This window comes from Bubalus bubalis, chromosome 13, assembly GCF_019923935.1.
Source record: "Bubalus bubalis isolate 160015118507 breed Murrah chromosome 13, NDDB_SH_1, whole genome shotgun sequence".
Lineage (NCBI taxonomy): Eukaryota > Metazoa > Chordata > Mammalia > Artiodactyla > Bovidae > Bubalus > Bubalus bubalis.
In genome coordinates this window covers 68,557,601-68,571,243 of record NC_059169.1, presented here as the reverse complement: position 1 = coordinate 68,571,243, position 13,643 = coordinate 68,557,601, and the positions used below count along the sequence as shown (strand labels likewise).

Below are 13,643 nucleotides of genomic sequence, written 5' to 3'. Positions count from 1 at the left end.
AACTGTGGGAGGGCTAATGGGGTTATCACATAACCAATGACCCCACAAGCCAGGCCCTGTGCCAAGCAACCGACATTCATTCAGTCATCACAATAACTCTCTCCATTGTTTCCAGTGCAAGCTAGAAAGGAAGGATCACTGGGGAATGGGAAGAAGGACCAAGGAGCATGGCTGCCTGAGTTCAAGTCTGGGGGGTGCTATAGCCCTAACTTGAAGCTACAGTTTAACTATGGGTTAGTAACGCGGCCATCTAAGAAAACGAGGAGGTTGACAACACAGGTCATCTCTAAGTTCCTTCGAAGATGCTTGCATGAGATCTTTTCTTCCCCGACTCCTGGCGCTCCACTATTAAGGGCAGTGGCAGGAGTACAGCGATAGTCCGCTCCACCGAGGGCTGCCCTTTGATTCTCTGTCTTAGAGGACGGTGCAGGCGGTAACTCCGAGGCACGAAGCTCCCCAGGCCAGGAACGATAAGTAGGCGATAGGTCATCTCAGGACAACGGAAAGGAAGCTCTGAAGAACTACTACTCCCAGGAGACCACGGGGTACCACTCGGCGGCCCGAGGCAGATGCGTGTTGGGAGCAGCTAAGCATGCTCGGTGGTCAGGCCCCCGCCGCGCGAGGGACAGATAACTCGTGCGCATGCCCAACCTCGCGCCAACACGTTCAGCTTCTTTCCTTCCTGCGGGATTCTTTTCTTTCCGGCCTCGCCCAGGCTAGCTTTTCCCCGCCCCACCAACACCCCCTTTTCAGGGATTTTTGCGGTGGGCGGGACACCCCAAGCGCGTTCCCAGGAGTGTGTACGCGCGCGTTCATGGGAGATGAAAGAGGGAGGGCACTAAACACTGGGTGTGGAAGGCGACCAGGGGACCGAGGGTGACGGAAGGCGCCTGCGCTCTCGAGGCGGTGCGGCGAGGCTACGGGAATGGCGGAGGAGCGGGGCGGAAACGGCCCCAGAGGACTGGCGACGCACGCGCATTGGGCCGCCGGCGCCCCGCCCACTTTGTCAGTTACCCCTCCTCCTCCTCCTCCTCCTCCTCCTCCTCCACCCTCCCGGAAGTGCAGCCGCCCTCGCGCCCACCAGCGGCCACCCCCTGCGGCAGGCCCCGCCCCCATCGGCCCCGCCCCCCGACTCTCCACCCCCTCCCTCCGGTGGTGGCGCCGGGTTGCAGCGCCGGTCGTGGCGGTTTCGTTGCCCGAAGCCGGGAGCGCGGAGTCGTCCCCGGGGGAGGCGGCCAGGCTATGATCGCGGGTCCCCGGCGGTCCGCTCCGGCCAAACAGAGTCTCTGTCTCAGCTGGTGCCTGCGCTCGAGCGGTCGTCTCAGCCCAATCCCGCGGCGCAGTTGGCGGCGGCGCCCCCGGCGCGCCCCCTCCTCCGATGGCGGCAGAGATCCAGCCCAAGCCTCTGACCCGCAAGCCGATCCTGCTGCAGCGGGTCGAGGGCTCTCAGGAGGTGGTGAACATGGCCGTGATCGTGCCCAAGGAGGAGGGTGTCATCAGTGTCTCGGAGGACAGGTGAGAACCGCTGCCCCCTCGGCCGCGAGCAGGGGCGGGACGGGCCGGCGGTCCCCGAAGCCAGCTTCTGGGGCTGTGCCTCCACGTCGGCGCGAGGGCGAGAGCGCTTGCCCAAGTTTTTATTCTAATGCGCATCCTGCTGGTGCCGGTGTCCAGCCGCGCAGTCGCCGCTGCTGCGTGGCTCCGGGACGCGGAGCCGGGACGGCGGCGTTCTGTTGGGGCTTGCTCGGGTGGCGTCCGCCGGGGCCAGGGTGGCCCTTGGACTAACGGTGCGCCGGCCACTGGACCTTGGTCCAGCCCTGAGGACAGTGGAGGGAGAGGGAGGCGCTGCCCGGCCCTGCAGGTGTGTGCGTGGGGAGGATGCTCAGAGCTCTGCAAGATAACTAAGGGGTTTTGAGAACTCGGGTACAGTTCTGAAGGCTCCAGACTGAGGAAAGCAAATGCCACTCCCTTCGCCCAGACATTCTCACCGAATCCAGATCTCCCAGACATCTTCCACTGAATTCAATAAATATTGCAAGTTGTGAAGAGTATCTGGGCTTGTGCCCAGAAGGAGAGCTGACTTCTCTCCTTTGCCCTATTTAAGCTCAAGGGGAAGCTCCTGGAACTTTTGGAGGGACCACTGCTGCAAATAGCTCTGGAGTTCCTTCCCTTTGCTTGCTTCCTTTCTTTCTTTTTTTTTTTTTTTTTTGCCTAATTTTGCTTAATTTGCAGAAGTAGAGCCAGTTGTTCTGCCTGTAGTATTCTCCCATATTTTTTAGACAGTGCCGTTTTTTTGTTTGTTTGAACTTAATGTCCTTTAATATGCAAAGATTATGCAGATGAAGCTCATTTCCAGAGGAATGAAGCTTAAATATAGTAGTAATAGTTTTGATCTGAAATTGTTGCTTTTATAGTTTAAACTCGTATTCTACAAAATGTCATATTATAGAGGTATATGACAAGGAGTTTTAGCCTTTAAATGGTAGATAGGTTTTCTTAATGTAAGTTAACATTGTACTGAGGTAAAACGTATTTTTTCTTGGTGACTTGTAAAATTTCAGGCAAAGAAAGGCGAAGCAACAATGTGTTCATACCGTCTTTATCGTCATTTTAGTGCTTTGCATGCAGTGTGGTCTCAAAAAATGTGCCTGACAGGTCTATTCATATCACAGATTCTTCAGTATAATTAGGATGATTACATATTAATGTCATATTTTTGTCTACATCGTACTCCATAAGATGGCCAAATGGTGCCTGATTCACTTCCTATACAGATCCAAGGGAAAATATTGTAAACATACCCCAATGGCAAGCAGTCTGCTAAGAACAGAAGAAATTCATGGGTTGTAATGGAATATATGGATGTAGAAACCACTTGAAATTCACAAAGAAGGCTTAAGAGTGTTTAATTTTTCCACAGAGGCAAAATTCTACTGAAGAGGTTGCTTCTGGACCTAGAAATTCTTTGTCACAGAATAGTGTTTTTTTAAAAGAGAATATATCGATAGACGTCACTTTCCCTGTCTTTAACTACTAGAGGTGAAACTGCTCATTCTAACTGCTGTAGGAAATTCATAAGTAAGTTTGTTGAATCAAGTAGGAGAGGGAGAAAGGTAATTAAAACCTAAGTGGCTTTAGTATTAGTTTTGGAACTTTCTACTTTGGAAGTAGAAGTTAATTTTCCTAGTTTTCTTTTTTTTAAGTGTTCAAAGGGATCTTAGAGATTATTTGCTATAACACCTTCATTTTACGGTTGAGAAAATTTAAGCCAGAGAATTTACCTGCCCAAATTCATGTACCTGGTGGTGAAACCAAGCTTGGCTCCTGGTTTCTGATTTCCATCTCACTGTTTATACTAAAGGAAACAACTTTAGTTGGGGGTATGTTTTAGAGTATTTGGAGACTCTGAAGTAGCATATATGAAAGAAAGTGAAGATACATTTCATTTGATTATGGGACAGAATGACTGCAGTGTTTAGCTATATATTAATTTTTACTCTCTCAGTTTAGAATATAAGTAATAGAAAATATATTATAATGCAGTTAGTGTTAAAATAAGTAAGTCTAGGATTTTTCTTGATGTATTTACTTATTACTCAGGTCAACAAGTCCGTGTTTCTGTAGGTCATATAGTCACGTGTGACAAGAACTTTGTTAGAGCTCAGTTTTAATCATGGCTTCCATTAAAAGAGAACTGATCTCTATTCTTTCTTTTCAAAAGCTGGTGTCACTGTCACTTGATGTAATAGTAAAGATATGAAGATAGAATATTGGATTTTCATCAAAACCTACCAAGCCATTTCCATTTACCACTTCAGCTAGACTCTAGTAGTTTTCATTCCTGAACTGTAAGGTTAAACCGCAAAATAATGTCCTAGTTCTGAATGACAGTGTCTCATAAGTCCTTTTGAAATCTTGGTTTTCCTTTTTGACCTCTGATTCCTAATAGCCTTTATGATATCTTCGAAAGCAACATTTTCTATCTTTTAAAACAATGTTATTGGTGCTTGTTGTCCATTTATCTTCTCCATGAATTCCCTAAGGTGCTATGTGTGTCTTACTCATTGTAATATCTTAAGGTCTAGTATGGTGGCCGGCACATAGTAGGCCCTCAATGAATATATATCGATGCCTGATCTTTTTGTTGTTCCTGAAAGCACATCTTAATTATTGTAGACATTTCATTGATATTTGTTTGAATGAATTTTATGAAAACCAATGGAAGTTCTGTGTGGACAAATGTTCGGAAAAGGATTGGACTGGATGGCCTTGAAAGATGCCTTAAGGCACTTCCCTGGTGATCCAGTGGTTATGACTCCGAGCTTCCACTGTAGAGGGTACAGGTTTGATCTCTGACTGGAGAAGATCCCGCATGCCACACAGACCAGCCCAAAGTTTTTAAAAACCTGAAGAAAAGGTGCCTTAAAATTTTGAAAGACCATGCATTGTTCATTCATTGTGTCAACAAACATTTAAATGCCTTTCCTGTGTTCCATGCACATGTGCACACTTCATTGGTGAAAATGACAACGTCCTTTCAAGGTGCTCATAGTTTAGTGGGGCGTGGGTGTGTGTGTGTGGAATTTTAGAAGGAAATAAAACCACAACCTCCAAGATTTAGTTCTGAAAAGAGAATTTTTACATGAGAAAGAATAGCTGGGTTCTACAGCCCTCTTGTTCCTTAAATCGTACTTACTTTAGAGGATTCTTTTGTTTGGGCTGTAATACCACTTTCACCCTAAGGCTGCTGTCCATCATGGGTTGATAATATTTTAAGCTTCAGGACCAAGAGTGGCTGAAAACCCTTATTTTCAGTTCATCTGAGCACAGCTAAAACAGCCTTTAACTTTATTTCATACCAAGGGAGAAAACATAAGGAAATTGAAGAAATATAAAAATGGGATTTCCCTGGTGGTCTGGTGGTTGAGACTCGGCACTTTCACTGCCGTGGCCTGTGATCAGTCCCTGGTGGGGAACTCTCACAAGCTGCGGCCAAAAAAAAAAAGGAAGAAGAGATAAAAACAATCTGACTTACAAGTATAGATTTCTGGTATCATAAAATAGAGTTTGTTCTCAGAACTCACTGGCCTTATCTGAGCCTGTCTTTGCTTTGGTTGTAGCTAGATTCCATCTCCAAAGGATATGCCCAACTTGGGTCCATTGGGCTCCTCATTTCCCACCTTCTGCCTGGACTATCTTTTCTGAGTGAATGTCATTTTAGCATGCTTTGCTTAGGAGTTTCCTCCCAGACATTTTGGCTGTATTTTGGTCTAGACTACTCTCTAGCTTGCAGCTTACCAGGGTGTGTCCAGTGGAGCCTCTTCAGGTATTGAAAGCTAGAAGAGACTGCTCCAGGTGGTACCCAGCCCAGTCCAGACCTTTATCTTTGTAAGTTCTTTATATGCATATCTTCACACAAGTCAACAATCTTAGCATTCACACTGAGTTTCAGTAACTCTAGGTAGTTACTATTAAACAGTTATAGGAAATTGTTCCTTCACTAGGAGTGTATACCCATGCAATAGGTAAAAGTGGGTCAGATTTTTATCTTGTATAAAGGAGATGTGTTGAAGAGGGGATACCACCCAGTGGGGTTGTTGAAGGATCTCTTCTGCTTGTAATGGTTAAAGACCAAGGAACTCTCCTCCAGATGGTTATTGCAGCATGAATAGGAGTTCATGTGAGAAATCAAGGGTGTTGTAAGGGGCATTCTAGCTCGAGGGGGGAGGAAAAATCTCCCTGTGCATTGAGAAGCACTAGAATAGATTGGTTAAGAATGTAGTCAGGACTCAGTTGCTCGATTGTGTCTGACTCTTTGTGACCTGATAGACTTGAACCTGCCAGGCTCCAGCAGGCAGCTTGAATTCAGAACTCAGCTCTGAGTATCACACTTTGAGGAATCTGGAAAATTAGTGTCTCCAGAGGAATAATTATGATAGCAAACATTCTAGAAATGAGAAAAGAAGAGAAGCAAAAGGCAAGGGAGAAAAGGGAAGGATATACCCAAATGAATGCAGAGTTCCAGAGAACAGCAAGAAGAGATTAGAAAGTCTTCTTTAGTGAACAATGCAAAGAAATAGAGGAAAACAATAGAAGGGGGAAGACTAGAGATGTCTTCTAGAAAATTGGATGTATCAAGGGAACATTTCATGCAAGGATGGGCACAATAAAGGACAGAAACAATAAGGACCGAACAGAAGCAGAAGATACTAAGAAGAGGTGGCAAGAATACACAGAAGAACTATTGAAAAAGTTCTTAATGACCTGGATAACTACAATAATGTAGTCACTCACCTAGAGCCAGACATCTTGAAGTGTGAAGTCAAATGGGCCTTAGGAAGCATTACTATGACAAAGCTAATGGAGGTGATGAAATTCCAGCTGAGCTATTTCAAATCCTAAAAGATGGTGCTGTGAAAGTACTGCACTCGATTTGTCAGCAAACTTGGAACACTCAGCAGTGGCCACAGGACTGGAAAAGGTCATTTTTCATTCCAATCCCGAAGAAAGGCATTATCAAACAATGTTCCAACTGCCGCACAATTGTGCTCATTTCACAGGCTATCAAGGTAGTGCTCAAAATCCATTAAGCTAGGCTTCAGCAGTATGTGAACCGAGAACTTCTGATGTCTAAGCTGGATTTAGAAAAGGCAGAGGAACCAGAAACCAAATTGCTAATGGTTTAGAAACCAAATTGCTATGATCTATCCGCTGGATCATAGAGAAGGCGGCAAGGGAATTCCAGAAAAACATCTACTTGTGCTTCATTGACTATGCTAAAGCCTTTGACAGTGTGGATCACAACAAACTGTGGGAAATTCTTAAAGAGATGGGAATACCAGACCACATTACCTGTCTCCTGAGAAGCCTGTATGCAGATCAAGAAACAACAGAAGAACATGAAGCAATGGACTGGTTCAAAATTGGGAAAGGAGTTCATCCAGGCTGTATTGACACCCTGCTTGTTTAACTTATATGGGGAGCACAACATGCAAATGCTGGGCTGAATGAATCAGAAGCTGGAATCAAGATTGCCGGGAGAAATGCCAACAACCTCAGATATGCAGATGACACCACTCTAATGGCAGAAGGTATAGAGGAACTAAAGAGCTTCTTGACGAGGGTGAAAGAGGAGGGTGAAAATGCTTGTTTAAAAGTCAGCATTCAAAAAACTAATATTATGGCATCCAGACCTTGGAAGGAAAGCTGTGACAAATCTAGACAGCATGTTAAAAAGCAGAGATAGCACTTTGCCAGCAAAGGTCTGTCTAGTTAAAGCTGTGGTTTTTCTGGTAGTCAAGTTCATATGTGAGAGTTGGGCCATAAAGAAGGCTGAGTGCCAAAGAATTGATGGTTTGAAACTGTGGTGCTGGAGAAGACTCTTGAGAGTCACTTGGACAGCATGGAGATCAAACCAGTCAATCCTAAAGGAAATCAATCCTGAATATTCATTGGAAGGATTGCTGCTGAAGCTGAAGCTCCAATACTTTGGTCACCTGATGGGAAGAACTGATCATTGGAAAAGACCCTGATGCTGGGAAAGATTGAAGGCAGGAAGAGAAGGGGATGACAGAGGATGAGATGATTGGATGGCATCACTGATGCAATGGACATGAGTTTAAATAGGCTCCAGGAGTTTTGGTGATAGACAGGGAAGCCTGGGGTGCTACAGTCCATGGGGTTGCAGAGAGCCAGACAAGGCTTAGAGACTGAACAACAACCACAAACATTCCTAAAACCTCTGAGTGACAGAATTTGAAACTCTTCTCTGGATAAAAAGGCCTGAGGGTGTGGTGGTAGGGTGTGATGGAGAAGGCTGTGGGGACAGGCCTGCAGGGGGTGAGGGTAATTGGGAGGGACAGTGGAGAACTGCCACCTTGTATGCCACTTGATTAAGGACCAGTTTAGGAACATCATTATCTGTGTTCTCTGTAAGCCCTAAGGGGTTAGGACCATATGGTGGGTAATAGGGAGTCATATTTTATCTCAGTAGACGGTCTGTCCTCCAGTGCCATCTTGTTCAGTCGCTCAGTTGTATCCGACTCTTTGCGACCCCATGGACTGCAGCGTACCAGGCTTGTGTGTCCTTCACTGTCACAGAGGAGATAGCCAATTTGTATATGTTCATTGAATGAATTGATGCAATGGCTGATCTATCAATTGTTTGGAATGGAATGGGCCTGAGGAGGTGGTGTGTTTCTTGAAGTAAAGATATGTGAGTTGAACCTGAGAGAAGCTGGAAAGAAAGTGAAATTGGTAGTCACTCAGTCGTGTCCAACTCTGCGAACCCGTGGACTATATCTCACCAGGCTCCTCTGTCCACGGAATTCTCCAGGTAAGAATACTGGAGTGGGTAGCCATTCCCTTTTCTAAGGGATCTTCTCGACCCAGGGACTGGACCCAGGTCTCCTGCATTGCAGGCAGCTTCTTTACCACCTGAGCCACCAGCGAGAAGGTTAGCAGCTTACTTTGGAACTGGCTAATGTTACAACAAGGAATAGGAGTGGGAAGGGGCTGGAATGAGAGAGCTTTAGGATTTTAAAAAGTCTTTAAGGCGTTTTTTCCCCAACTCTGAACTACTCTAAGAGGCCATGAGTACTTGACTGTTTCTTCTTTATATTGGAGTATAGTTGATTTACAATGTTGTGTTTCTGCTGTAGAGCAAAATGACTCGTATACATATACATATATCCTCTCCTTTTTAGATTCTCTTCCTAATGGGTCATTATTGAGTAGAGTTCCTTGTGCCGTTAAACAGAGGCTTGACACACTCAAAAATAAAAAAAAGTTTCAGTTCAGTTCAGTGGCTCAGTCATGTCTGACTCTTCGTGACCCCATGGACTGCAGCACGCCAGGCTTCGCTGTCCATCACCAACTCCCAGAGCTTGCTTAAACTCATGTCCATTGAGCTGGTGATGCCATCCAACCATCTCATCCTCTGTCGTCCCCTTCTCCTCCTGCCAGTAGCAGTAGGTTCTTATTAGTTATATGTTTTATATATAGTACTATGTATATATCAGTCCCAGTCTCCCAATTTATCCCTCCTCCCCTCCCCGCCTTAGTAGATTAGATTGTTATCTGCATCTGTGATTCTGTTTCTGATTTTAAGTAGGTTCATTTGTGACTGTTTCTTAAAAAGATAATGTTAAAATATCATTTGTAAATCCTCACACTGTTGGCTCATACCATTGATTCTTTTCATTGTGAAATTGTACTGTCTTGGTCCTCTAGTTGAAATCGTTAGTTTCATTTAATACATTGGCTCAGTTAGTTGAGCTCATGGTATTTTATATACCATGCATTTTCTAACACTTGAATTAAAATTTTTCAAATGCAAATCAACATTTTTCCCAATGTGCAAACATAGTTCTGAAAGTTGAGGACTTTCTGGAATGATGGTGTGAGGTCTCCGAAGTTGACAAAATTGGAAGCCATCTGAACTGTTTTTTAGTTTGACTAAAGAGGTCTGTCTCATCAAAGTTGTGGTTTTTCCAGTAGTCATGTGTGGATGTGAGAGTTGAGCTATAAAGAAAGCTGAGCGCCAAAGAATTGATGCTTTTGAACTGTGGTGTTGAAGAAGATTCTTGAGACTCCCTTGGACTGCAAGGAGATCCAACCAGTCCATCCTAAAGGAAATCAGTCCTGAATATTCATTGGAAGGATTGATGTTGAAGCTGAAATTCCAATAGTTTGGTCACCTGATGCAAAGAATTGACTCATTTGAAAAGACCCTGATGCTGGGAAAGATTGAGGGCAGAAGGATAAGGGGACAACAGAGGATGAGATTTTTGGATGGCATCACCGACTCAATGATCATGAGTTTGAGCAAGCTCTGGGAGTTGGTGATGGACAGTGTGGCCTGGTGTGCTGCAGTCCATGGGGTTGCAAAGAGTCAGACATGACTGAGTGACTGAACGGAAACTCTTTTTTGAGTATGTCAGGCCTCTGTTTAATGCCAGAAAATTAGTAAACTTTCAGCTATGCACCAGAGACTCATCACTTGCTGCTAGTAATTGCTGGTTTCAAGGTCCCCAAATGGGAATCTGCCCCATATGATTTTGAAAATGAGACCTTTACCCTGAATTCAGAGCATGTGGCAGTCTTCATGCCAGCAGATCTGTCTGGAAACAGGCTGCCTCTGGGTCTCTAAAGGTCAAAATACAGATTGACTTTTTTTAATATTTAAAAAATTTTAATTGGAGGATAATTACTTCACAGTGTTGTTGGTTTCTGCCATAGAACAACAGGGATCACCCTTAAGATCACGTATTTCCCTTCCCTTGTGAGCCTCCCTCTCACCTCCCATCAGTTCAGTTCAGTTCAGTCGCTCAGTCATGTCCGACTCTTTGCGACCCCATGAATCCCAGCACGCCAGGCCTCCCTGTCCATCACCAACTCCCGGAGTTCACTCAGACTCACGTCCATCAAGTCAGTGATGCCATCCAGCCATCTCATCCTCTATCGTCCCCTTCTCCTCCTGCCCCCAATCCCTCCCAGCATCAGAGTCTTTTCTAATGAGTCAACTCTTTGCATGAGGTGGCCAAAGTACTGGAGTTTCAGCTTCAACATCATTCCTTCCAAAGAAATCCCAGGGCTGATCTCCTTCAGAATGGACTGGTTGGATCTCCTTGCAGTCCAAGGGACTTTCAAGAGTCTTCTCCAACACCACAGTTCAAAAGCATCAATTCTTCGGTGCTCAGCCTTCTTCACAGTCCAACTCTCACATCCATACATGACCACGGGGAAAACCATAGGCTTGACTAGACGAACCTTTGTTGGCAAAGTAATGTCTCTGCTTTTGAATATGCTATCTAGGTTGGACATAACTTTCCTTCCAAGGAGTAAGCGTCTTTTAATTTCATGGCTGCAGTCACCATCTGCAGTGATTTTGGAGCCCCAAAAAATAAAGTCTGACACTGTTTTCACTGTTTCCCTGTCTATTTCCCATGAAGTGATGGGACCGGATGCCATGATCTTCGTTTTCTGAATGTTGAGCTTTAAGCCAACTTTTTCACTCTCCACTTTCACCAAGAGGCTTTTTAGTTCCTCTTCACTTTCCGCCATAAGGGTGGTGTCATCTGCATATCTGAGGTTATTGATATTTCTCCCTGCAATCTTGATTCCAGATTGTTTCTTCCAGTCCAGTGTTTCTCATGATGTACTCTGCATAGAAGTTAAATAAGCAGGGTGATAATATACAGCCTTGACGTACTCCTTTTCCTATTTGGAACCAGTCTGTTGTTCCATGTCCAGTTCTAACTGTTGCTTCCTGACCTGCATACAGATTTCTCAAGAGGCAGGTCAGATGGTCTGGTATTCGCATCTCTTTCAGAATTTTCCACAGTTTATTGTGATCCACACAGTCAAAGGCTTTGGCATAGTCAATAAAGCAGAAATAGATGTTTTTCTGGAACTCTCTTGCTTTTTCCCTGATCCAGCGGATGTTGGCAATTTGATCTCTGGTTCCTCTGCCTTTTCTAAAACCAGCTTGAACATCAGGAAGTTCACGGTTCACGTATTGCTGAAGCCTGGCTTAGAGAAGATCACTATGGGAAAGCTGCTCAAGGAGGTTCACTAAGGAGGCTCAGCTTCCAGTGATCCCCAAACTCCTGACGGTTCTGAATTTCCTACTTAATTTACACGATCAATGCAGATTCTATCCAGGGCCTAAAGATCTTAATCAGGGTACATTCATCTGGATATCGCAAGGTAAGGGGAGATGTTTTGAGAGACAGTTCTGATGCTCCTAAAATGAAGCGTCTGGGATTGTGAGATCCTGGCCAGCTATCTTGTATTTCAAGTGTTACTAAACTTACTTTGAAACAAGAAAAATAGGCTTTAAAAAATCATAGGGCAGTAGCAGTCAGATGAGACTTTGGAGAGTTGACCTTTTTCCAAGCAAACGAAATCAAAACTTTAAAAATGGAAAAACTGTTTTTTCCTTGCACAGCATCTTCCCCTGGCTTAGTTTTCACTGTGAATTTAGCTTTGAGAGGGAGAGATTTTCTGTTGGTTGTTGAAAGCCATTTTGGTGTCATTAAAAAGTAACAGCTTTGGAGAAATTAAAACAGTACCATTTAGAAGTCAGTAAGTAAATTGTGATTTAAGACTATTTTAAGTATTGATCTATTGACATCTGGAGCCCTAAACTGAAAAGTGAAAGTGTTAGCTGCTCAGTTGTGTCCAACTCTTTGTGATCCCATGGACCAGACAGCCCGCCAGGCTCCTCTGTCCATGTAATTCTCCAGACAAGAATACTGGAGTAGGCAGCCATTCCCTTCTCCAGGGGATCTTCCCGACCCAGGTTTCCAACCCAGGTCTCTTGCATTGCAGGAGGATTCTTTATGTTTGTGCCACCACTCTAAACTGAGTTATATGCAGAATTACTTACCTGAAAAGAAAATGTCCATCAAGCCAAACTTTTTTTTTCTCAACTACAGTATCAGAATTTGATCTCTGATTCCTCTGCCTTTTCTAAATCCAGCTTGAACATCTGGAAGTTCTTGGTTCCCATACTGTTGAAGTCTAGCTTGTAGCATTTTGAGTATTACTTTGACTAGAGATCAAATTGCCACTATCTATTGGATCATAGAAAAAGCAAGAGAATTCCAGAAATACATCTACTAAAGCCTTTGACTGTGTGGGTCACAATAAACTATGGAAAATTCTTAAAAAGAGACAGGAATACCAGACCACCGTACCTGCCTCCTGAGAAATCTGTATGCAGGTCAAGAAGCAACAGAACTGGACATGGAACAACAGACTGGTTCCAAATTGGGAAAGGAATACGTCAAGGCTGTATATTGTCACCCTGCTTATTTAACTTATATGCAGAGTGCCTCATGTGAAATGCCAGGCTGGATGAAGCATTAGAATCAAGATTGCTGGGAGAAATAACAGTAACCTCGGATATGCAGATGACACCACCCTAATGGCAGAAAGTGAAGAGGAACCGAAGAACCTCTTGATGAAAATGAAAGAGGAGAGTGAAAAGGCTGGCTTAAAACTCAACATTCAAAAAACGAAGGTCATGGCATCCGGTCTCATCACTTCATGGCAAATAGATGGGGAAACAATGGAAACAGTGACAGACTTTATTTTCTTGGGCTCCAAAATCACTGCAGATGGTGACTACAGTCATGAAATTAAAAGATGCTTGCTTCTTGGAAGAAAAGCTATGACCAACCTAGGCAGCATATTAAGAAGCAGAGACATTACTTTGCCGACAAAAGGTCTGTCTAGTCAAAGCTATGGTTTTTCTGGTAGTCATGTATGGATGTGAGAATTGGACTATAAAGAAAGCTGAGCACCAAAAAATTGATCCTTTTGAACTGTGGTGTGGGGAAGACTTTTGAGAATCCCTTGGCTAGCAAGGAGATCAAACCAGTCTATCCTAAAGGAAATCAGTCCTGAATATTCATTGCAAGGACTGATGCTGAAGCTGAAACTCCAATCCTTAGGCCATCTGATGCAAAGAATTGACTCCTTGGAAAAGACCCTGATGCTGGGAAAGATTGAAGGCAGGAGGAGAAGGGGTCGACAGAGAATGAGATGGTTGGATGGCATCACCGACTCGGTGGACATGAGTTTGAATAAGCTCTGGGAGTTGGTGATGGACAGCGAAGCCTGGCGTGCTGCAGTCCATG

General features: G+C 44.4%; 1 protein-coding gene across 3 annotated transcripts in view; it reads left to right on the top strand.

Annotated features, from left to right (window-relative positions):
* Window positions 1-1,158: 1,158 nt before the first annotated feature.
* WDFY2 (WD repeat and FYVE domain containing 2) overlaps window positions 1,159-13,643 on the top strand; it is a 178,617-nt gene continuing 166,132 nt past the window's right edge. For 2 of the 3 annotated variants that reach the window (XM_025262959.3, XR_006543796.2), the window contains exon 1: window positions 1,401-1,515. Coding sequence is in view for 1 of the 3 variants with exons in the window: in XM_025262960.3 (XP_025118745.3) it covers window positions 1,379-1,515 (137 nt within the window). In the remaining 2 variants the exon portion in view is untranslated. Of the gene's footprint in view, window positions 1,516-13,643 lie in introns of all 3 variants that reach the window. The other variant, XM_025262960.3, reaches the window with a different exon arrangement.